This window comes from Agrilus planipennis, unplaced genomic scaffold (assembly GCF_000699045.2).
Source record: "Agrilus planipennis isolate EAB-ADULT unplaced genomic scaffold, Apla_2.0 scaffold90, whole genome shotgun sequence".
In the NCBI taxonomy this organism is placed as follows: Eukaryota; Metazoa; Arthropoda; class Insecta; order Coleoptera; family Buprestidae; genus Agrilus; species Agrilus planipennis.
In genome coordinates, this window is record NW_020438865.1 from 614703 (window position 1) to 639880 (window position 25178).

General features: G+C 30.8%; 5 protein-coding genes and 1 long non-coding RNA gene across 9 annotated transcripts; 4 read left to right on the forward strand and 2 right to left on the reverse strand.

Annotated features, from left to right (window-relative positions):
* Nucleotides 1-304: 304 nt before the first annotated feature.
* Nucleotides 305-5768, forward strand: LOC108737314 (ubiquilin-1). Of its 2 annotated transcripts, XM_018470096.2 has the most exons (7): nucleotides 305-564; nucleotides 613-796; nucleotides 906-1327; nucleotides 1565-1616; nucleotides 4120-4514; nucleotides 4571-4795; nucleotides 5549-5768. In XM_018470096.2, the coding sequence occupies exons 1-7, from the start codon at nucleotides 403-405 to the stop codon at nucleotides 5753-5755; spliced, it is 1647 nt and encodes a 548-aa protein (XP_018325598.1). In that variant the 5' UTR covers nucleotides 305-402; the 3' UTR covers nucleotides 5756-5768. The 2 variants fall into 2 exon arrangements, with proteins under 2 accessions (XP_018325598.1, XP_018325597.1); XM_018470095.2 differs by lacking the exons at nucleotides 4120-4514; nucleotides 4571-4795; nucleotides 5549-5768 and adding exons at nucleotides 2068-2292; nucleotides 3046-3265 and having other exon boundaries at nucleotides 307-564; nucleotides 1565-2011.
* Nucleotides 5769-6696: 928 nt separating this feature from the next.
* On the forward strand, nucleotides 6697-11699 carry LOC108737334 (protein dispatched). Of its 2 annotated transcripts, XM_018470146.1 has the most exons (11): nucleotides 6697-7463; nucleotides 7516-7689; nucleotides 7783-7930; nucleotides 8015-8244; nucleotides 8298-8474; nucleotides 8617-8989; nucleotides 9490-9685; nucleotides 9741-10164; nucleotides 10270-10852; nucleotides 10905-11416; nucleotides 11472-11632. In XM_018470146.1, the coding sequence occupies exons 1-11, from the start codon at nucleotides 7326-7328 to the stop codon at nucleotides 11535-11537; spliced, it is 3021 nt and encodes a 1006-aa protein (XP_018325648.1). In that variant the 5' UTR covers nucleotides 6697-7325; the 3' UTR covers nucleotides 11538-11632. The 2 variants fall into 2 exon arrangements, with proteins under 2 accessions (XP_018325648.1, XP_018325647.1); XM_018470145.1 differs by having other exon boundaries at nucleotides 6699-7463; nucleotides 10905-11699.
* Nucleotides 11700-11795: 96 nt separating this feature from the next.
* On the reverse strand, nucleotides 11796-13873 carry LOC108737336 (apolipoprotein D-like). The gene is made up of 3 exons (XM_018470147.2): nucleotides 13402-13873; nucleotides 12831-13015; nucleotides 11796-12615 (listed from the first exon to the last, which is right to left on the reverse strand). The coding sequence occupies exons 1-3, from the start codon at nucleotides 13650-13652 to the stop codon at nucleotides 12377-12379; spliced, it is 675 nt and encodes a 224-aa protein (XP_018325649.1). The 5' UTR covers nucleotides 13653-13873; the 3' UTR covers nucleotides 11796-12376.
* A 1354-nt stretch (nucleotides 13874-15227) lies between these two features.
* On the reverse strand, nucleotides 15228-17695 carry LOC108737340 (tyrosine-protein kinase Dnt). 2 transcript variants are annotated; one of them, XM_018470155.2, is made up of 7 exons: nucleotides 17603-17695; nucleotides 17395-17501; nucleotides 17211-17338; nucleotides 16599-17155; nucleotides 16121-16549; nucleotides 15662-15958; nucleotides 15228-15602 (listed from the first exon to the last, which is right to left on the reverse strand). In XM_018470155.2, the coding sequence occupies exons 1-7, from the start codon at nucleotides 17611-17613 to the stop codon at nucleotides 15491-15493; spliced, it is 1641 nt and encodes a 546-aa protein (XP_018325657.1). In that variant the 5' UTR covers nucleotides 17614-17695; the 3' UTR covers nucleotides 15228-15490. The 2 variants fall into 2 exon arrangements, with proteins under 2 accessions (XP_018325657.1, XP_018325656.1); XM_018470154.2 differs by having other exon boundaries at nucleotides 17395-17637.
* Nucleotides 17696-17792: 97 nt separating this feature from the next.
* LOC108737305 lies at nucleotides 17793-23024 on the forward strand. The gene is made up of 4 exons (XR_003231299.1): nucleotides 17793-18035; nucleotides 18639-18812; nucleotides 22443-22562; nucleotides 22707-23024. It is a non-coding gene; the product is annotated as an uncharacterized LOC108737305 (long non-coding RNA).
* Nucleotides 23025-24154: 1130 nt separating this feature from the next.
* LOC108737303 (peroxiredoxin 1) lies at nucleotides 24155-25108 on the forward strand. The gene is made up of 3 exons (XM_018470076.1): nucleotides 24155-24266; nucleotides 24338-24478; nucleotides 24536-25108. Exons 2-3 carry the CDS (start codon nucleotides 24345-24347, stop codon nucleotides 24990-24992), a joined length of 591 nt encoding a protein of 196 aa, XP_018325578.1. The 5' UTR covers nucleotides 24155-24266; nucleotides 24338-24344; the 3' UTR covers nucleotides 24993-25108.
* The last annotated feature ends 70 nt before the right edge of the window (nucleotides 25109-25178 follow it).

Consider the following 25178-nt stretch of genomic DNA (forward strand, 5'->3'; position numbering starts at 1 on the left):
TTTCCATTGCATTTTTTTTACTGTATAACTTATTCAAACAGAAAAAGTTATTAGGATTAAATTAAAAAATTACTTTCAATTTTTATGATATCAATTTTCATGGTAATTAATTTAATTTTTACTTTATTTATTATATGTTTTGACAATTAGAGTGACTTTAGAGTGTTGGTGCTTGTTAGCAATCTTTACCCTATAAACTATCTATGCTACTTTTCATTACCTGGTGTTACCTCATAAAGACTACTTGTAGCCAACAAAATTATTTGGTAAATTTAGTGACTTTTCCTTTTAGAATGATGTATACACTGTTAAGCCATACATGAACGGCTAAACTACAAGTCATCGTTTTACTAGGAATACGTTTGTAATTATACGATAAAACTGCACAAAACGTAATAAAAGATGGCGGATGACTCAGGTGGAATTGAAAATACACCTAAAGAAACCGAAAATTGTTCGGAAGCAAAAGATGAAGATCCTCCAAAGAAGAAAATAACAGTTACTATTAAAACACCAAAAGAAAGGGAGACAGTAGAAGTTGAAGAAGATGCTTCGGTGAAGGACGTAAGTATTCATGTTTTAGGTGCCGCAAAATGTAAGTTTTTTCGTTAGTTTAAGGAAATAGTAGCCAAAAAGTTTAATGCCGGGGTGGATCAGCTGTGTTTAATTTTTGCCGGAAAGATTATGAAAGATCAAGATACTTTACAAACTCATAACATCAAAGATGGTTTAACAGTACATCTTGTGATCAAAACTGCACCTAGGACCGTAGAGTCAGGACCTTCACGCCCACCGGGTATGTATTCAATCTTCAGTCATAAGTACTGAATAATTTGGTGTGTGTATTATACTATTTTATTGATTTGGATAAGAAATAAATGTTCAATATACTTTTTAATTTTTAGCCGACATAAGTGCTACTCCTTTTAATTTGGGTACTTTAGGAGGTTTGTCTGGATTAGAGTCATTGGGTTTGGGCTCTGCAAATTTCATGGAATTGCAAAATCGTTTGCAATCTGAACTTTTAGGAAATCCAGAATTGATGAGACAGGTTTTGGATAATCCATTGGTACAAAGACTTATGAGTGACCCTGAAAACATGCGTACATTGGTCACTAGTAACCCACAAATGAGAGAATTAATTGATAGAAATCCAGAAATAAACCACATGTTAAACAATCCAGAGCTTTTAAGACAAACCATGGAACTAGCTAGAAATCCTTCTATGTTACAAGAATTAATGAGAAATCATGATCGTGCTATTAGTAACTTAGAAAGCATTCCAGGAGGGTACAGTACTCTGCAACGCATGTATCGTGATATTCAGGTAATCACATCTCATAATAATTATTTTTCTCAATTTATTGTATTAGCATTGCAACACAAAACTCCATATAAAACATTTGAAAAGCTAATATGTGTTTTGACACTCAATTAGTTATCCTCGGAGATTGTCTGAGGATCTTAATTCAGTTTCACAGAACTCCATTTGATTGTTGTGAATGTATTCCTTTCACATGATAATGTGAAATTTCCAAAAATGAATATTAATTTATGTTTCCAGGAACCAATGTTAAATGCTGCTACTGAGCAATTTTCACGTAATCCATTCTCAGGATTAGTTGACAATTCTGATTCTGGATCAGGTACTAATCCTCAACAAGGTACAGAAAACAGAGATCCACTTCCTAATCCATGGTCAAGTAATGCTAGATCAGGAACCAATGAATCAAGCACTCAGCAAAATGTTCTTAATAATCCATCCCTAGTCAGTTTAATGCAGCAAATGGCCGAAAACCCCCAGTTAATGCAAAATATGATGTCAGCACCTTATATCCAAAGCATGATGCAGGCTTTGGTAGCAGATCCAAATTTAGCAACGAGCATCATGTCACAAAATCCCATTTTCCAAACAAATCCTGCATTGCGAGAACGCATGCGCACGATGATGCCTAATTTGTTGCAACAATTGCAGAATCCAGAAATACATAATTTGATTGCTAATCCCCAGGTCAATAGTTATGTTAACATTTTAATTATTGCATTTTCTAACATTTATTATTTTAGGCCTTAAATGCACTTATGCAAATTCAACAGGGAATGGAAACATTACGTCAGGCAGCACCCAATTTTATGGATACTGTTGGTGTGTCTACCCCACCATCTCTTACTACTGCACCTACTATTACTACTACAACTACCACCAATTCTTCAACAACTACTGTTCCTGCATCAACTACTGCTACTTCAACAACTACAACTACTCCATCTACTACAGATCCCTTTTCAGAAGTAAGTTTTTGTTGCATTGCAATGTATAAATATAAATATAGAGAGAAGATTTTTGACAGCATTGAAGGTTTTACCCTTAAGAGTAAGGCAATGAAATATGTAGGTTTTATGAATCATTTGACTAGATTTTCCTGAAATTTACTCTATAATTGTTTTCCTAAAATGTTTAAATTAGTCTAACCTAAGTTAATTTGAATTTAACAACTGTAACCATGAATAGTGCGGTTTTCTGACAATGAAAAAAATTTTATAATCGGTTCATTAGTGCATACAAACAAATTTGTGTAAGACAGATGTAGATCTAGCTTAGAAGTCTTATTATTCTATAAGCACTGACAAACTTGAATAAGTGAATGTAGACTTTCACGGCGTCTTAATTACTACAAAAATTTTCCGGGATTATTAGCTGTGGTCTTTTGGATCGTACTCTTGACGTTTTGCTCGCAACTGCGAAAAGCATTTTCACAGGTTTCATCGCTGCTGATCTACGTTGAATTGTTCGTTGGGGCTCTTCGTTGATAAATGATGATGTCTGTGCTGTCTTGGTGTTTGAGGGTACTTTCCCCATCGTCGAATGGATATAAATGTTAACACAGCTCATACGCCGTCAATCGTCATCTACCATGATCAATGAAAGGCGTCAAAAAACACTTCTACCTAAATCAGCAGCCATCTACATTTTTGTTTTTATATGTATCATAAAGGGTCCTGTGATCCGTAAATTATTAAATAAATAAATATTTGATCCTTCAGTTTATGGCACGAATGGTAGCTGGAATGGCCAATCAACAAGATGCATCGTTACCACCGGAACAGCGGTATCAAACTCAGTTAGAGCAATTATCAGCTATGGGATTTGTTAATAGAGATGCCAATCTACAGGCGCTTATAGCTACATTCGGAGATATAAATGCAGCAGTAGAGAGGCTGTTAGCTTTGGGTCAAATGTCCATGAGCTAACCAAATTAGAAAGGTATATTAATTCGGTTTTATATTACTTCAAGTTTTAGGTACTAAACAGTTGAGGATGTTCGGTGATTATACTTTACTCAGTTTTGTATATGGTCTCCTTTTAAAATAATTATTTTTCAAACTTTCCAGAAAGAGTGTCTTATTAATCGTGAAGGGACGATTTATATATTTTATGAACATTGTCAAACTCATTAATTTTTAAATATTTTGTTGATTAATTTTGAATCTTTGTTTAAAATGGCCAACATGATATACATATATATTAATTTAGTTAAATTTAAATGGTTCATATATTGTTGTTACTTATGCCTTATGTAATTGTCTGAAATGTAATTGTAAAATTACTTTTTAATAAAAGTTTAGATCAATCTAATCGTTTATGCTTCAAAAGGTGTATAATTTTTTATGCAAAACTTTGTTTTAATTTCTATCATATTCTTATAAGTATTATTTAAATTGAGCGTTATTGAATGTAACATAATTATTTCATTGTAGTTTTGTAAAAGCGACCTTCGTCTTAAGTGTTAATTTATCATCGTGAGATTATGCAGTTCATAGTTCATAGTCATCGAGTGACAAAGGGAGGCAGACTACACGATTCAATTTAGATCAGTGGTATCCATTTTTGGAAAATGGACTAAATTAAAAAAAATTAAGTACAAATGTGTCTTTTGACAATTATTTCTAAAACATTTTTTAATATTTGTGTATTATAATAAGTTTTGTGATATTTTTGATTGATAGATACTTTTCCTTTAGGAATATAGTTAGTGTAAGAAGTAATAATTTGTTAAGAGTTTTCATTCTGTATAACTAAGCGAGTATCTGAGCAATTTTCACGTAATCCATTCTCAGGATTAGTTGACAATTCTGATTCTGGATCAGGTACTAATCCTCAACAAGGTACAGAAAACAGAGATCCACTTCCTAATCCATGGTCAAGTAATGCTAGATCAGGAACCAATGAATCAAGCACTCAGCAAAATGTTCTTAATAATCCATCCCTAGTCAGTTTAATGCAGCAAATGGCCGAAAACCCCCAGTTAATGCAAAATATGATGTCAGCACCTTATATCCAAAGCATGATGCAGGCTTTGGTAGCAGATCCAAATTTAGCAACGAGCATCATGTCACAAAATCCCATTTTCCAAACAAATCCTGCATTGCGAGAACGCATGCGCACGATGATGCCTAATTTGTTGCAACAATTGCAGAATCCAGAAATACATAATTTGATTGCTAATCCCCAGGTCAATAGTTATGTTAACATTTTAATTATTGCATTTTCTAACATTTATTATTTTAGGCCTTAAATGCACTTATGCAAATTCAACAGGGAATGGAAACATTACGTCAGGCAGCACCCAATTTTATGGATACTGTTGGTGTGTCTACCCCACCATCTCTTACTACTGCACCTACTATTACTACTACAACTACCACCAATTCTTCAACAACTACTGTTCCTGCATCAACTACTGCTACTTCAACAACTACAACTACTCCATCTACTACAGATCCCTTTTCAGAAGTAAGTTTTTGTTGCATTGCAATGTATAAATATAAATATAGAGAGAAGATTTTTGACAGCATTGAAGGTTTTACCCTTAAGAGTAAGGCAATGAAATATGTAGGTTTTATGAATCATTTGACTAGATTTTCCTGAAATTTACTCTATAATTGTTTTCCTAAAATGTTTAAATTAGTCTAACCTAAGTTAATTTGAATTTAACAACTGTAACCATGAATAGTGCGGTTTTCTGACAATGAAAAAAATTTTATAATCGGTTCATTAGTGCATACAAACAAATTTGTGTAAGACAGATGTAGATCTAGCTTAGAAGTCTTATTATTCTATAAGCACTGACAAACTTGAATAAGTGAATGTAGACTTTCACGGCGTCTTAATTACTACAAAAATTTTCCGGGATTATTAGCTGTGGTCTTTTGGATCGTACTCTTGACGTTTTGCTCGCAACTGCGAAAAGCATTTTCACAGGTTTCATCGCTGCTGATCTACGTTGAATTGTTCGTTGGGGCTCTTCGTTGATAAATGATGATGTCTGTGCTGTCTTGGTGTTTGAGGGTACTTTCCCCATCGTCGAATGGATATAAATGTTAACACAGCTCATACGCCGTCAATCGTCATCTACCATGATCAATGAAAGGCGTCAAAAAACACTTCTACCTAAATCAGCAGCCATCTACATTTTTGTTTTTATATGTATCATAAAGGGTCCTGTGATCCGTAAATTATTAAATAAATAAATATTTGATCCTTCAGTTTATGGCACGAATGGTAGCTGGAATGGCCAATCAACAAGATGCATCGTTACCACCGGAACAGCGGTATCAAACTCAGTTAGAGCAATTATCAGCTATGGGATTTGTTAATAGAGATGCCAATCTACAGGCGCTTATAGCTACATTCGGAGATATAAATGCAGCAGTAGAGAGGCTGTTAGCTTTGGGTCAAATGTCCATGAGCTAACCAAATTAGAAAGGTATATTAATTCGGTTTTATATTACTTCAAGTTTTAGGTACTAAACAGTTGAGGATGTTCGGTGATTATACTTTACTCAGTTTTGTATATGGTCTCCTTTTAAAATAATTATTTTTCAAACTTTCCAGAAAGAGTGTCTTATTAATCGTGAAGGGACGATTTATATATTTTATGAACATTGTCAAACTCATTAATTTTTAAATATTTTGTTGATTAATTTTGAATCTTTGTTTAAAATGGCCAACATGATATACATATATATTAATTTAGTTAAATTTAAATGGTTCATATATTGTTGTTACTTATGCCTTATGTAATTGTCTGAAATGTAATTGTAAAATTACTTTTTAATAAAAGTTTAGATCAATCTAATCGTTTATGCTTCAAAAGGTGTATAATTTTTTATGCAAAACTTTGTTTTAATTTCTATCATATTCTTATAAGTATTATTTAAATTGAGCGTTATTGAATGTAACATAATTATTTCATTGTAGTTTTGTAAAAGCGACCTTCGTCTTAAGTGTTAATTTATCATCGTGAGATTATGCAGTTCATAGTTCATAGTCATCGAGTGACAAAGGGAGGCAGACTACACGATTCAATTTAGATCAGTGGTATCCATTTTTGGAAAATGGACTAAATTAAAAAAAATTAAGTACAAATGTGTCTTTTGACAATTATTTCTAAAACATTTTTTAATATTTGTGTATTATAATAAGTTTTGTGATATTTTTGATTGATAGATACTTTTCCTTTAGGAATATAGTTAGTGTAAGAAGTAATAATTTGTTAAGAGTTTTCATTCTGTATAACTAAGCGAGTATTAAGTATTAAGAATTAAATTATTATTATATTTTGTAAAAAGTAACAAAATGAGAGATCATTTTACCAAAGGAAATTATGGACTCAACAACGGTTTCTCAAAAACATTCTTTTTTGATACCTAGTGTTTCAGAAAATTTGATAATTAGAAAATCGATAATTATAATTATGTAATTGCAAATAAGAGCTAATTTGTTTACGACTATGCATACATATCCAAAACAGTAGAAAAGAAGTGATTTAAAAATAGTACGTAGCTTCTTTCGCCGTGAGCCTTATTAGTTACCTGTAGCAACCACAACCAGAAAGCGTGAGAATTTATCATAGAAATATATGATATATGCAACCGACGCTACAGATCTAACAGCTACCTGTGATTTGCGCCATGTTTACATGTTTTATTGGTGAAACTATCTTGTATTTTTCTAAAAGATGTACTGCGTTATATGATTTTTATTAATCAAAACGGGATGTAGCGGTATTTTCTTATTTTCTTGTGATTAACTAAAGAAGAGCAATTTTTTTCGTAATAAGCAAAACAAGGAAACCGTACGACAATGCCAGAAGACAATATAAGACTGAATTCTTCTAGTTCCCGAGAGCTTTAAGTCTTTAATATTGTATTAAGGATTCAATAGTGTAAATATGCTATGCAAAAAATAGAAACGAAAATTGTTACAGTCATCAACAGTAAAATTACTTATCAGTAGGTTATTGGTAAATATTCATGAAATTATGAATTTAAGCTGGATCTCCCAAATTATTGTTCGTCATCCGTATGTTTTATTACTAGCTATTACAGTATTTTCTGGTACATGTTTGGTAATACCTTTCACTCTGCGACCAATTCCACATTTTTCAGAACCTCAAATGGTAATATTTAATTAATTGGATTTCTGAAATAGTTTTAATGTTATTGCTGTAGGGATTTGAAACACGAGGAACTGTTTTGGCTAATCGTAAAATAGCTTGGAAGAATTTGGAGCAAGCCACAAGACCTTCTGGACCATTTGCTGTTAATCCAAATGAATTTTTTAATATAAGGAAAGAGAAGTTTGTCAAAAATAAAAAGAAAAAAGTTACCATTATGCGAAGAGGGGTAAGAATTAGTTTAAAAACTTCATTGGAAACAGCTTTGTAGATACATTGTATGTTGTTATGCATTGGGATTGAATTTGGGTTTTGATTATAGATTATTATAAGAAATATATCAGAAGATAATTTAGAAACTACTACAAGCAATTGGGAAGCATTACGTAAAATTGCCATTAGAGAGAGAACTACTGAAAAAAGTACAGTTGTTCATGAACATAGTGAAGATTTTTTTTGTGGCGCTCCTGGTTTGTTACGATTTTTTTTTTCAAATTTATATATTTCTATAACTAAAAAATTAGAAGAATTAAAGTGATCTTTCTCTATTGTAGATGAAGGATATGTTCATTTTGTGGTAGAATCAAAGGATGGGTCTGACTTATTTTCTTACAATTCATTGAGAACTCTCTGTCGATTAGAGCATGAATTTATAGAAGTTCCAGAATATAAAAGTTATTGTCAACCATCTTCTCTGAAAAAGCACAGTAAATGTTGTCGTCCTTGGTCTTTGGGCAATTACATTGCACAATTACATAATCGTACCACATGTCTTGGAATAACGGTATTGAAGTTTTCATTAAAAATATCCTTTATTATCATAAAATAATTTTTAAGGAGGAGGATGTCATTAAAAGTAAACTGCTAGTAAAACGCTGCTCTCATTATTTTCACACATTAAACTTGGCTCCAGACTGTAGCCAAAAAAGCTGTTTTGTACCTGCAGAGTGTGTTCAATATGATGCTGTTTATAATATATTAAATTACCTTGTCAGTATATCCTTTCATAAATCTGTAAGTAGTATTCTTTAGTATTATCATTAAAACAAGTTTAGGAAATGCAATAATCACAATTAATAGTGTAATTTTTCTATATAAAGTATCTGTAATTTTAAGATTAGTATTAATTACATTAATACTTATATCTACTTTTTAGGATAGACCTCATAACAATTTAACTCAAACAGTCATATTTTTACCTGTGGCTGCTGTAACCCAAAATATTAATTACTTTCATGCAATAAGAAATATGCAACTGACTTTTGGAACAATATCAATAGTGGCTATGGATTTTGGAATAAAAGCTGCTTTGTTTGATGAATACTTGGTGCGTGATATAAAGTTCATAACCTGCGGAACATTCTTCATTTTATTGTGTATCTGGTTTTATACACAATCATTTCTAATCACTATTATGACTATTCTTGCGATAATATTTTCACTAGGAATTTCTTATTTTTTATACACCATTGTGTTCAGAATAGCATTCTTCCCCTTTATGAACCTGTTGGCTGTTGTAGTTGCATTGGGTAAGTAGGGTTTTTGCTATTTTATTTAACACAAATTTTGCTATATTATTTAACTTAATGTTTCTGTAAAATATAAACATGTTTCACACTATATTTTTTTGTTCCAATTTATGTTTCTAAAGAATTCATGTAAAGAAAATCATGTAATGATGTAATTAACTTGTGCATGCGGATAAACACCTATGAAAATCTTAAAAGAATTAATTTTCTATGCAGCAATATATTATGTTTGTTATGTTAATATTGTTTCAATTGGTACGGTCATTCCTCAGAGGGTGGAGGAAATAAGTATAATTCACGAAACTATTATATTTTGTTTTGTCATTTTATATTAAAAAACGTATTACTGCACATGAATCTTATCGCTTTAAAAATTATGAAGTGAAATGTTTACTTTGAAAAAAAACTTTAGTATAAAAATTATTGTTTTCCGAAATTTGTAAAATTGTATTACTGCGTTGTTATATGTTAATTTAGATTACAACATTTTAACATTGTAGGTATTGGAGCTGATAATGTGTTTCTATTTTGTAAAGTATGGCAGTCAAAAAATCAAGGTAAAAATTTGTCATATGTGGAATGTATGAATGCAACATTTCATCATGCTTTTTTATCAATGTTTATTACTTCTGTAACGACAATGGCTGCCTTTTTAGCATCTTATCTGAGCTCAATTATAGCTATTCGATGTTTTAGGTAACACTAACATCAACATACGTATTAATTTTTTAATACCTAATGCCCATTTTAGTTTGTTTGCAGCAATGTCGGTTATGGCTAACTGGATCTTAATGATGACATGGACTCCAGCGGCTGTCGTCATAAGTGAAAGAAGCTTCTCATACGTCCAATTATTCACAAAAAGATTGCAGTTGCCAGCAGTAGTAAAGCAGTGTAAAATATTGACAATACTATGGTCTTCAGTTAAATGTAATTGGTTACGGGAATTTTTAAACGATTGTGATCAAAAATTAGCCAGTATTGTTATACATTTTCGTTACATTTGGCTTATACTTTTCTCAGTAATTGCTGTGGCAAGTAGTGTAATTGTATTTTACTATCCCAAATTGCAACTTCCCAGTACACCTGATTTTCAGTTGTTCGAAAGTTCTAATTTATTTGAAACTTATGATATGCATTATAAGTATTTATTCTGGTTCAGGAAAACAGAAAAGGTAAGTTTATCAATGTATCGCAAAATAAAGTAATGATAACAAATAATAAAAGTAAATAGAATAACTTGCTAAAATACAATTAAATATTTGAATTATAAATTGAAGGTACCGGGAGAAAATTTTGGCGATTATAAGTTGCCACTCAGATTCGTATGGGGAGTTTTACCGGTAAACAATGCCAATTACTTAGATCCTACCTCCTTAGGAAAAATGGAACTGGACGAAAGTTTTGACGTTTCAAAACCTGAGTCACAGCAATGGCTATTACAGTTCTGTCGGGATTTGAGAAATCAACCTTTTTATGAACCCACGCCTGGCCCATTACTGCCTAATTGTTTTATTGAAACATTTATGTCATGGATGCAACAACGTTGCAATGATTCATTTGAAAAGAAAAGTCGCTTTCCTTGTTGTGAAATACAGAAGTTCCCTTATAATAGCAGTATTTTTGATATATGTATAACTAAAGCGATGTCTGACTTGTATGCAACTCCTACGGAATATTTCATACCTGGAATGGCAGGGCCTAAGTTCTCAAAAGACCAATTTCCGACAATAAAAGCTGTTGTAGTTGAATATGATAGTAATTATACATATTCGATGTCATATGAACATATGCACAATTTTTTTACTCTTGTGGAAACGTGGATGATTAAGAAACTTCAAACTGCCCCGAAAGAGATGAAAGGTTAGTTAAATTTCTTGAAGATTTAACTAATAGTAAAGAAAATTTCTTGTAGGTGGTTTCTTTATCAGCGATCTAGACTTTTATGATGTGCAAAAGGTACTTTCAGAGGGTACGATGGCAGCTATCTGTGTATCAATGGGAACTGCATTAGGAGTACTACTCCTTGCGTCCTTAAATATTTTTACTAGTTTATATGCAATTGTTACTATTACTAGTAGTATTGTTGTAACGTTGGCGGTATTGGTTGCATTAGGATGGAAGTTAAATATTTTAGAATCAATAACGATATCTGTAGCCATAGGTTTAGCAGTAGATTACAGTTTACATTATACTGTTGCATATAAGATATGTACCGAAAAAAGAAATCGTAAACTTGCTACAAAATTTGCAGTACTTAATATGGCTGGTCCATCTTTAATGGCAGCTCTCACAACAGGAGCTGCAGGAGCTTTCATGATGCCATCATCAATTTTACCGTATATTCAAATTGGAGTTTTTTTGATAACCAGTATGACCGTAAGCTGGTTTTTTGCCACATTTTTCTTGTGTTCCCTATTGGCTGTTGTAGGACCCACTAATAATTTAGGTCAATTTTCTTATTCATCATTAAACTTTTTAGCTCGGCCTAAAGATAAAAGTAAGAAGATTCGGCAGGCATCTTCTGCTTCGGAGACACATGAGTTAGATTACCTTACGAATAAGGGTTCGCGGCCTGTAAGTAAAACGCTACAAAAATCAATGTATACTGCAAGAAACAGTGTAAGCCGTTCTTACACTGATCAGTCTCCCTCTGCAACCAGTGCAATTACTATCGTCATGGCCGAAGATAATTAAGAGAAAAAAAAAATACATTGTAGAATTAAATGTCCTGTGATATTTATACCTTCTGTTCTGAATACTGCGTGTTAGTTTTTAAGGCGGATGTGTTAAAATGTAGAAATGCATGTGAATTATAGTTTTTTAAAACTACTTATTCTCTAAATGTCCTGGATGTTTCCCAAAGTTGTTTTTAAATATCCTTTTCATTTATTTTGTTGCGAATTTGAATACCTCTTAATGATATTAATTTATTTGAAAGTATGCTGATATTATATCATATTTGGTAGAGCTCTTTTTAGTTGATTTTATTTATACATTAGTTCGCAATTTATACTTAATTGTATGAAGGAAATAAATAAAAGAAAGGGAAAAAAGCTTGTAGAATTGTTATAGCATTAATTAAAACAATTTCTCTTTTCAGTTTGTTCATTTGATATTAAGAAGAAATTAGTAGTGTCCAATTTTTGCAAAAAGTGGTTTATTATAATATTGTATAAGTTTGTGACTGACGGCCAAGACGACCATTTAAATAATATTTTTTATCAAATGTTTTGTTTGCAATAGGTACTAATTTTAACAATTATTTTAAAAACTGTTAGTATTTATTTAATTAATAAGTATCTTTTAAATTTCAATTTAAAGAATGGATTACTCTTTCTAGGTATTTTTACACAAGTAAAAAGCTAGCAAGAACATAAACAAACGTCACGGTACTTTTTCTTTGCTCTCTGTTGATTTTTGTTCGGCACCTGTTGTTTGTAAAACAGTTGCAGTAGGAGTTAAACCATTGACTGCGTTTAAATCTGAAGCAGCTAATGCGCAACCTTCTTGATCAGTTTTAATGAAAAATGTCCTATTTATTCTATACTTGTCAAGTATTCCGTATGCTTTTTGTAATACTTGACCAGAAGGTAGTCTTTCTCTAGTCATCACCCAAGCGCTTTCTACAACAAAACGTGATTAATTTAATTAAGGCTTTCGCGGCCGTAGTTTAAGAGTGAAGTGTTTCTGTTTGGATTTTGAGGTCATCATGTTCAAGGATTATGGTCATATTAATGAATAATAAGGAAATAAGGAACATCCTTAAAACCCGAACAAAAACATATAATTGCTAGAGGGTAGTTACTTTATTAATTAATTGGCTCAAGCTTATTCTTACCTGTGTGTACTGGACCAATTCCACTGCAACTCCACACAACAGCAAAATTATCATAGTCTGTTTCCAAAACTTTAAGTTTAGTTTCTGTTGAAATTGGCGTAGTTGCATATTTGATAGTAATTTGACCTTCTCCGTCTTTTCCAACAACACCAACTTCTCCAGCAATAACTCTTTTTATACCGGTTCTGCAAATATATAAAAAATAGTATGTTTTGTATAGGTAAGTGTTTTTTAATCTGTTTTTTTTTTTTTAGTTTTATCTGTATTACATATATTTGTCTACTAGCCATGATCTTTTTCGTAAATCTATATTGCGGTAAAAAAGATAGTAATTTTAGAATGCTACGTAAATTAATAAATACAATTACAATTAAAAGGGACATTTTGTGACAAACCAAATGTTAAAAAATTAAGAACATAAAATTTTTATTTCGAAACTGTCGAAGTTCCTTACTTTGCGTCATGCTGATGGGCACCAACAAATACTGAATTACGATGCAGTAGTTAATTCAAAAAACAATTAAAAGTTTAATATTCTTAACTTCATAATTAATGAAAAATCGATACTTACAATCGACTTGTAATTTCATTGGATACAAAAATTTTTCCACTTGGAGCTCGCGCGTAGTCAGTAACGACACATCGAGAAGCAACTTCAGAAAAAGTAAAATATCGCTCTTGTTCGTACCATTTTCCCAAAAATCTTTCTATATCAAAATCGTTCATTGGTACATATTCTGGGCACCATCCTAAACTAGGAACTTGAGCTACTGTTAAAGAAATAAACATAAGAGTACAAAAACTTGCGTAGTAGAGCCTCATTTTGCACAAGTATACTAAAATATTTGAAAAGCCTGCTGTTTATATACGCACTCTTAAAGGAATGTTGTTGGATGTGTATTCACTTAACATCGTCAGTTAATATGCCTCTTTACATATAAAATGTACAGTTTTATCAAGTTAACTATTAAAGAACCACCATCATTCCTTTAATAAAATACCGACAAGCCCAACATAAAAGATAAATCTTGATAATTTACCACATTTACCTATACAGGTAGAAAAGGCAATGCACTACCGTGACCTCTGTTGAATTAATTATATTTCTCACAAAATTAAAACAATCTATTTAGTAATATTTAATAACAATATGCACTTCTTAATAGCTGATTTAAGGAGGTAGATAATGGGGTAAGATGATAATTATTTTCAATCAGCTAATAAAAGGTAAAGAAATAATTTTGAAATTGAACTAAATCTATTATCAAAATTGTGAACTGGTAAATTGCTACTTTTTATATTTTTTTTGAATTACGAACTATTAGAAAGTAAAAAATAAACAAACAGTTAATTCAAATATGTATGAAGATTTAAAGGAAATTAAATGCGATTAGGTAGAAAATAGTTTAAAGTTTATAACTTGCTTTTAAAAAAACAAGTAAAAATAAATAAGCACACGTCCATTAAAAACATCAGAATGATAAAGAAGTTGCGTATCATATAGTATTCTTGTACAAGAATAAATATCGCTGTTATTTTACCGCAAATTGTCCATTACTTTATTATTGCAATCCGAATATATTCCATGGTGTACTTATGTTTAAAGTAATTTCCANATTTTAATTATTTTTATTTTATTTATTTAAATTTATATTTACACATTAGTGAAATTAATTCATATCTATTAGATAATGTTAGGATGTAACAGATAATCTGAAGATATATTGATGATCTTTACTTGTACTGTATTTTTCAGCCCTTTAGAAAATTCCTTACATTCGGGTTGTTTTGGCCCAAATTATCTGTTATTTGTAAACAATTTAATATTGTTTTACTATTTCTAAACATTGGTAAAAAGTCTATAGTAGTTTTGATCAGCATTTTAAACTGAATTTTTTAGAGTACGTTTTTATACAAGGCCAAATTAATGATAGGGGGTATGTTGTTAAATAAGGGGTGTAAGGGACGACAGTTGAAACGTTAAACGTAAGAGCTGGTCCAAATGACAACCTCTCCTGCACGTGGAACACCCTGCTAGAGAACAAACGAGGCTCTGTCGACCGAGCGACTGCCGGTATAAGCAGTTCCCTATTGTTAGCCAGCATGAGCTGGTAAGAGAAAGCGCACCTTTTGAACATCTTGTCCTCGGAAAAATCCTAATAAAACCAGAATAAACTATAACATAATTCAAAGATATGGAGATCCAGAATACAACGGGAAACCGCTCTATTAAAAACAAGATACTGTTTAAAGATCAAATTAAAATCACATTACACTGCATTCGTGTCACTTTTTATGCGGGAGTTGGACAAGTTTCAAAGATTAAAAAATGCTGTTTAGATTTTTAAGTAATGTACCTAATTACCTATGTACATAACAATAATAGAAAAACGCAAGTTTTAGTTATAAATTATTTATTGACTCTACAATAATTCTTTTTCCATCTAAAGAAGCCACAGAGAAATGGTAATCAATAACATCTACTACAACCTCAAACATCACCAATTATTTGTTACCTAACATTTATTTCGTTATAAAAATCGACAAGTGTAACTGTTTGCTGGTAGATTATGCTCTTTTCCTCTGATCAGAGTAATGTTAGATATTAATTCATCGAGCATTCTTATATACAACTGAATAATTGCATGTTACAGCAACAATTAAACATATTGCGTTAATTGTGAATAAAACTCAGAAAGACAAACTTTCAACTGTAGAAAAGTGGGCCTGTCTTCGGGATTCATTGCCCAACAGTAGGCTATAACAGCAAACCTAAACAATTACGTTAATTAATATCAATGTAAAAATAAAAATTGAAAAAGGTTTATTACAATTCATCTGGACAGTTTATTGGTTGAGTTAATCTATACCCATCCTTTAGATAAGCAGCCATTTCAAAAGGATCTATTTCAACATATGGCTGTTGAGCTAAAGATGTTAATTCCCAAAGTAATACACCAAATGACCATACATCAGATTGAGGGGAAAAAGTTTTGCTTATTAAACTTTCAATAGCAAGCCATTTTATTGGCCTATTTTCATTGTCACCCAAGCAATGATAGTCTGCGGGAAAAAGGTCACGGGATAGAGCATTATCTGTTATTTGAATTTTTAATTTTTCATCAACCCTAAAATAGAATGGTAATAGTTTAGTAACATTTATTTTCTACTAAATCAAACTATTTAACATATTTATTCTTTACATTAAATAAACATGATTTTTACGAAATTTTAAAATCAGGAAAAGAAAAGAGGTGTTTCTTTAATACATAAATAAAAACGATACTTACACACAATTTCTAGCAGCTAAGTCCTTATGTAATAAATGACGTTTATGAAGATACAGCATGGCCCCAGTTATTTGTAGTGCCATGTCAACAATTTCTTGAGTAGTAAGAGTGTGAGCTACACCCTCTGAACATAATTTACATTTCTGGAGGAAAATTTTCAAATTTTTAAAATCTCTAAAAGGATAAAGTAAAAACGGAGCAGTATTTTCCTCAAAAGAAACACCCAATATGCTTAAAATATTTTTGTGATTGATTGAATACATTGACATTCCTTCTTGAAGTAAAAGTGAGATTTGTATTTGAGAAGCGTGGTCAGTGACTGTTTTTATCAAAACACTCTCTACTGAACCATTGTCTTTTGTATATGTTCCTTGATAAACTCTGCCAAAAGTGCCTTCTAATAATACACTTTTTAAGCAAACTCGACATCTACAACAATTTATACATTACAATATACAGTTTAAGAATATTGTTATACCTTTGGATTGTAAGATCGGAAATTCTCTCTTGAATATCTTTTGGCCTATCTTCTAAAAGAGAATAACTTGGTGCTCTACGAAAACTTCCATAAGACGAAATAGCTGTAGGATTTCTTGAAGAATGAAGAAATGTTGATTGTGATTGATCTATATTATTGTCAGATACTTTTTTAAACTTTTTACGGCGAATATAGAAAGATGTAAGAAAAACAAGAAAAAAGAAAAGAAAGCCAACGGCACAACTAATTGCAAAATAAAACATTTTTGCTGGGCCTGGGTTTACAGATTCTGAGTCAGATAGAATATTATTTGCCTTAACATCTGTTTCAATACAAGTTTTTCTCCTGTGAATGTTTATATTTGTAATATTGTTTGAAGGAAGAGTAATTGTTACAGAAACAAGGATGTCACTTTGACCAGATTGTTTACCAGAACAAGGAATATCCACACTAAACATTTGCGATCCTTTTGGCATCAAACCAGTTGCTGATATATTTAATACTGGTTTTTCTAGCACTACTTGTTCTGGCGAATCAACTTTCACTTTATAATTTAGCTAAAAATTACGTAAAGCTTTCAGTGAATCTACTTATACAAGAAGAAATACATACAGGCTTCTCTTCCAGACTTTCCCAAGTAAAGTAAAATACATTATGTTTGTAAGGAACTGACAATATAAAATTTGAAGCCTGTTCATTGATAACTCCATTTCTAACATAAAACAATTCTGCATTTAAACCTGAAAAAAATCGATTGTACCTAGCTTTAAATGAAAAAAAAAATTATTGATCTTACCTAAAAGTCTTTGAACTTCATTCGTATCTATATAAAAATTAAAAGAGCCGAAACAGACATTTAGCAAAGTTACCACATAAATTAATATTTTTGGATTTGCTGGACTTCTAAAAACAATTTCCATGTCGGAAATTAGTTTTATTGTACAACTTTTCGTTTAAAAATCGGTATGGACAACATTATTCCATTCAAAATGTATCAACATTACCTACAGAACATCACAATTGTCACAAAAAAAATAATAAAACAGGCAACAGCCAGCCTGCGGTCTGCAGTCAGTCACCATGGTCAGTCACAAATAGTCACTGATTACAGGTATTATAACACGTTAATCAATCACTATAGGTGTTCCCCATAGATAATTCATATGTCATAACATCTTGTTTATAAACTTGATAACAATAAATAGAAACACAGTTAGATGTATTAGAAATAGAATTTATTAGGATTCAATATAATAAATTATATTCCTGAAACATTTAAGGGCGTGTGAAATTAATTCCTGTTTTTGACCATTTCTACAGATTGGCTCGTAAATGAGAGAGAGCATTGAAGTAGATTTTGACCCTATTGAAAAACAAATGGTGCATTATGGAATATTGTTCTTGCTGGATTTCGTTTAAAGCTACATACTACTAAAGGTAAGAAATATAAACCACAATATAATTAATATATAAGTGCTTAACTTTTTGTTATGTATGTTTTATATTTCATTCATAAAAACTTAATTTTATGGGGACCTTATAACAGCTATGGTTGTCTTGCGTTATGGTTCACTTTTTCACTTCAGATATAGGTTACTAGTATCTTATAAAGTCCATGAAATTTTCATTTGAGTTCTTGAGTAATAAAATCCACTGTCTGCTATGTATACTAAACAATTAACATTTGAAAATTGTTTAATTTTCTTTATAATCGTTGACCAATTAGAAATTACTGTAATACATAATATAATACCTCAAAGCACTTTAAAAGTGCCTTTTTTCCACCACACTTGTTCATTTCATTTAAAAATAGTTGTTATTTTAATAAGTTTATTACTATAAACTGTGTTACTGTTATTATGTTTTTTTTTCTTTTCCAAAACAGCAGTACCTCTAAATAATTTTAAGTCGTATACAACATATTTGTTTGATGTTGATAGAGAAAAGGGTATGGCATTGCTTTAATATTATATTATGTACCTTTTCTAGTAGGGAGGCAAAGTTAATATCTGAAAACTTTCATAATATTTTATTTTACAGGAACATAAAAATTCCATACACAATATGTTATGAAACATTGGTTGTATCAGTGCTCTTTGACTCTGGAAAGTAGTAATACCTGAAGTCTTGAGGAAGGCGTGAAGGTGCCTTTTTTTCCGTTGGGAACGAAGGCAGTGTGCGATAGCAGAAGGAAGGATTTATGACATTGAACAGGTAAGTAACAGTATCAATTAGAAATGATAAATGAGGTACCAGAAATTTCATTTTTTTTTTAACATTTGTAATCTGCTTCAAAAGGTCTTCTTGGCATTTGTAGCTCTATTACGTTATGCTCATTTGGCTACAAAAATTCACAATGAACATCGATTTCCAACTCCCAGTTTAAAAGCGTTTTTATTTCTTGATTATTAATATTTTAAACCGTGATTTTGAAAACAGGTTGATTTATAAGTAAAAGAATTAAAAACTGCCACTGCAGTCTGACACCCAGAATACTCTGCAGTGAAGTGGGTTGCCTATATCAAGGACCAACAGTCGGCAAACGTATTTAAAAGAATTTGTATTTTAAATTCAAATTATATGGCACCTTCGCGCGAAATTAAAGTAGTACGCTGTAGTGTGGATAAAGATAGAAATGTTACAGTACTAGTCGAAATTTGTAAGCCACTAAATTTTTAGATTTTAATAAAATAATTTAAATTTATTTGGTACATAAGACGTCTATAAAAATAATTCATTTTACACCACTTAATAATGTTAATGTAAATGAATTTTTATCACTTTGTTTTGTATATTTCTCGAATGTGGACATTTTTACCTTGTGTCCTGTACATTACAGCTTTTTATAGGATTTCTGATAGAGAANTCCTGTACATTACAATTTTTTATAGGATTTCTGATAGAGAAAGATGTTTATAGTTAAATATGCAGACAAAAAACTGTTAGTTTAATTTAGCAAAATTGTTGATTGATTGATTAAGAATAAAAGTAATCTACCCACCACCTTTTTTTAGTAAGCATATAGTAACAACGATAAGAACAAAGCAATGAATTTTTAATTTTCTGTCCAAAGATTGAGTAATTTGTTAACAGTTACTTCTTTCGTAGGCATCGGAAGTCTTCAAAAAGTACTATGACATTTTTTTTAACTACTAGTAGTGGTTAATATGCAATATTAATGTGAAAATTCATTTTAGATTTTCCAACCACTACAAACTCCCTCATTAACCTGATGGATGGAAAATCGAAAATGAATTCAAAAAGTATTGTTTTTTTAAAAAATCCGTGTTTTCAAATTACGTGTCAATGAAAATAAATGAAGTTTTAGTTAATTATTCTTTAAAAAAAATAACATGCAAATGAAAATGAAAATTTCCCACTCCTATACCAATGAAAGGTGCTTATCATTTTTTTCACAACGGTTTTATAACTAAAACTTCTTACGTTCCTGTATAACGTGAATAGTTTTTTAGGTATTTAAAGAAAACCAAAAGATAACAGTACATAAAAGTACAAAGTAATTGAAAATTTTGGGCGGTGACTTATTCAATTAAAAATGCTTCAACTTTTTAATAACTAAAATCCACAGATCAGATAAATTCAAGTGTAAATTAATTTATTTATCCTGTTTTAACGTTGTTTATCGTATATTCTACATGAAGGCCATTAATAATTTGCGAACAGGAAATTTAAACTACAAAAACCGTTTATTAATAGACTTAATAAACTTTAAATGTGAACATTTTTTTTTTAAACAACAATAAGGTACTTCTTAAATGTTATACAGTAATTACCTAGTTTCTAAATTTGATTCGTTTATGTTTAAAAAATTCACTTACTTGTTTATTCGGTCGAATTTTATTATATCACAGAATTGCGATAAGCCGACAAGTCAACATTATCGTGAAGTTATACAAGTTTTTATAATAGTTTAGAGTTTAGATTATTTTTGTTTTGTTGGTCGTGTTAATCATGATGTATAGTTTAAGATCCATAACCCAGATAAATCGACGATAATAAGTAAAGTGTACTTAACTAAGGAATTTCATTGCCTATAAATTGAAGCACATAAATAAAATAAGTTAACTCGCTAAAAGTGACTAACTTGTAACCACAGTAAAATACGTTATTTTATTTACTTATTAATCAATCAAGTTACAGGTCAAGCCCTAATAATACATAATAGAGAAATAAAAGTAATGTATAGATATTATTCACAAACAGTTTAATCAATTATCCAAACTTAATATGAGAAAAATGGGCATAGTTAAAAATGCCGACATAAAAGTGCTAGTTTTATTTGACAGAATTATGATGAGCGTATAAAAATGCAATAGAGTAATAATAGTAACGGAGATAGATGCTTCTTTATCATAAATAGAAATTGATTAAGAAGTAATGTAAAATGTACCCCTTTTTTTGGTAGCATATAGTAACAACGCAATGAACTTTTAATCTTCTGTCCAAACAGTAAGAAATTTGTAACAGTTATTTATTTCGTAGGCATGTGAAACCTAAAATTTATTTCTACCTTTTCAAAAAGTATTGTATTTTTAATAATGTCCGTGTTTTTAAATCGCAAGTTTCAGTGATAAAATTCTTGTAAAAAAGTCATGCACCTTTGGCACAAAAAAGGAAAAACTAGCTGTGATTTTGAATTATCTCAAATGAAAATTAAAATTTCCCAACGAAAGATGCTTGTCAATTTATTCACAACGGTTTTATAACTAAAACTTCTTACGTTCCTGTATGCGATGAATAAGTGGTTTTTTTCTTTTGTGATATGAGAAATAGTGTATATCATCTATGTCATCTTCTGGTTTTCTTTAAATAACAGAATGCAATTAATTGACTCTGCATTATGTATACGTATACAAAGTACATATTATGTCATCTTTTGGTACAAAATAACTACAAATTGTAGTTAATTAGTTACCTAATAACTTTATAAAAGCTTAAAATTCTGAATAATTATTATACATCAAGGTTATTAATAATGCGGACATAGGAGAATTAAACCACAGAAACTGTTTGTTAATATTACTATATATAATTACTAGAAAAACTTTAATTGCGTGCAATTTTTTTAAAAATAACAATAAGGTAGTTCTAAAATGTTATACTGCAATTAGCTAGTTTCTTAATTTCGTTCGTTTAATGTTTAAAAATTCAACTTGTCCGTTTGGTCGAATTTTATTATACCCAATAATGCATATATATATATATAAGATATAAGATCAGGCGATGGAACGCAAATTGAATTCTGTAAAACGCGGATGAAACTAAGCACGCGATTGGTTACAGCGTCGCAGACATCGAATTTAACGCATCTGATTGGCGTTTGTCTACGTCATCAGTGCTTCATGTGGTAGCAATCGCAAATTCGCGACAAGCCAGAGAGGCGTTTTGTTCATTATAAGTTCATAAAGTTTCGAGGTGGAAGGACGTGTTTTCGCGTCTCTTAAATTCAACTTATCGAGCTAATTTTTTCGCAAAATTAGTTTTAATTTGTTATACGTCTGAAAGGTTGGTTTGATTGATCCATGTTATATTACTATTATTCGTATTTGCCCACAGCATAAATTAATTTGACAAAATTAAAGGTTATATCTTCAGACATCAGGTGGCTACGTCGCCATTTTTAATGTTTTGTTATTTTATTGGCTTTTAATTGGTTTTCTATTACGAGTGTTTAATTCTTTTTTTTATCCATTTTCCGCATATATTTTGACTTTCATTTGAGAGAAAGGGAGAAAAGTGAAAAGGATTAAATATTTAAGTTTTCTGCGTAACAGATATCTATTAAATTAATTAGTTAATAATTGTTTTTGTCCGTTTACACAGATTAGCCAACAACTGAGAGAGATTGGAACTGATATCCTTTGCTTATTGAAAAGATAAGTTGTCTTCTTTGGTGTTTTAGCTGTTAACTTTTCATCTTGGAGGCTCTTGTAGTTAATTAAGGTGAGCATGCATACCATATTTTCTATATGTAGTGTATTTATTTGATATTAACAAAGAAAAAGATTCAGCATTAACAATGTATTGTGCACATTATTTACTTAATAATTATTATATCTGAACACTTTACAAGATTTCATTTTACAGGAACATTAGAAGAACTCCGTATACCATTAAATTATGAAGTTATGGAGCATTGGTTGTATTAGTCCTCATTTGCCCCGGAAAGTAGCTGTTCCCATGGTTCTAATAAAAGCATGAAAGTGCCTTTTTTCCATTGGGAACGAAGCTGTTAAATTTTCATCCTGGATGCTCTTGTAGTTAATTAAGGTGAGCATACATGCTGTATTGTATATATGTAGCGTATTTTTTTTTGATATTAAAAGACAAAAGGGTACGGCGTTACTTTTAACAATTTATTTATGCACTCTACTTAGTATGGGGTCTAAATTTATTATATTTGAATACTTTTTCTTATTATTNAACAACATCTCATAAATCACCTACCACCACTCATTTATTTAAAAAGCATCTAAAAGTAGTACTATTTAAACGAATAGAGACATTTCTACAAAGAACTGCAGAAAATTGAGGAAATAGGAAAAAAATGTATAAGAGAAACGTCTTAAACGCAACCATTCACACACCAATGAAAATGAATGTAAATTTATATAATTTGAGCAATCCCTATCTTAAGATGTTTTTGGTTTTAAGTCGCTTCACTAATGCTTATCAGAAAGGGGTCAAATTAATAAAATTACAGGAGAAGCATAAAATAATTTCAATTTCATATATGGAAGCATTCATATTACCGTATTGCCCTCAAATATTTTGGAACGTACATAGCCGCAGATTTACAGATATCTTTTTCTAAAGCTTTTAAAAATGAAAAAAGTAAGTGGGCTTTAGTACTGGAACCTGGAACTACATTTGCATGTTTATTATATCAGATGAATCCCTAGAAAATTCTTGGCAAATTTTTCATGTTTAATATACCTGAGTAACACATTGAACGGTATTATCTATGGTAGATATTCAACCTTGATAATAGCCTTGACTAAAACGTAAACCCAAATAATGCAGACAATCATAAAATGTAACCGTAAATGGTACACAGTTTCGTTATATTATCTACTCAACTGTATACTTTTATCAATGTCAACCATAAATGGAAAAACGAAAAATTTAATAAACATGTAATAATTACCAAAAGTAATTAGCCTCTAATGTAGATTACGTATACTTTATCAGTGACCCAGTCATACATGATAATTTAAAACAAAGACGGAGGGACAGGTAATACTTGATCGCTATGAAAATTCGAGAACATTTGTTACATCGTTGTCAAGTTGATTAATTTATAACCATGATTAAACTGAATATTTTAAAAAGCATAAGATTTTTTCAAATGTATACAAAAAGGTAGATGAAATAAACAACTATTTTACTTTAGTTTTAAATAGAACAAAAATTATCTCTACATCCCATCTAAACTAAACATCTAAGCATTATTATGAGATACTGCATTATATAATTGGATGTTAGAAACGCTTACAATTTAAAGTAAAACTGGCAACATCGGATGAATTGGAGAAAGGTTTAACTTTGACAACGATATTTTAATCCGTTATTTTTGACGTGTGTGCTCGTCTTGTGGAACGTCGTACTATAATAACGCTGTTTGAACATTTTAAACATCAATAAGTAGTAAGTTGTATTGAAAACATTAGTATAATTCTTTTAAGATTATACGTAACTTTTTCTTGTTAAAATTATAGATTAAACATGCCAACTCCAAGTTTACAAAAACCGGCTCCTAACTTCAAGGGCACCGCTGTAGTTAATGGCGAATTCAAAGAAATAAGCCTTAGCGACTACAAGGGACAATATGTGGTGCTTTTCTTTTATCCTCTCGATTTGTAAGTAGATTAATTTATGGTAGATTAAGTTTTCTTTATATATATTTTTTCATTTAGTACGTTCGTTTGCCCCACCGAAATCATTGCGTTTTCTGATCGCATTGATGAATTCAAAAAAATTAAAACCTCAGTAGTTGCTGCATCCACTGACAGCCATTTTTCGCATTTGGCTTGGGTAAATACCCCAAGAAAGCAGGGTGGTTTAGGAGAAATGAACATTCCTCTTTTGGCTGATAAATCAATGAAAATCTCTCGCGATTATGGAGTTTTGGACGAAGAATCTGGTGTTACTTTCCGTGGTCTATTCATTATTGATCCAAAAGGAATCTTACGCCAAATAACTATCAATGATCTTCCTGTAGGAAGATCAGTTGATGAAACTCTGAGATTAGTACAAGCATTCCAGTTCACAGATGAACATGGGGAGGTTTGCCCAGCTGGTTGGACCCCAGGCAAGAAGACTATTAAGCCAGAACCAACTGGAAGCAAAGATTATTTCCAGGCTGTAAACTAAGATGCTAATACTATGTTGCTATATAAGAATCAATACTGTGTTTTTGTTTGTATTCATATTATAATTGAATGTTATTTTTGGATTTCATTATCACTACAATAAATTTCTACCAGTCATTATTATCTTTGATTGCACATCATATACCTATTTTAACATAATTAGGAGTAGGAAAATAATGATTTGCCT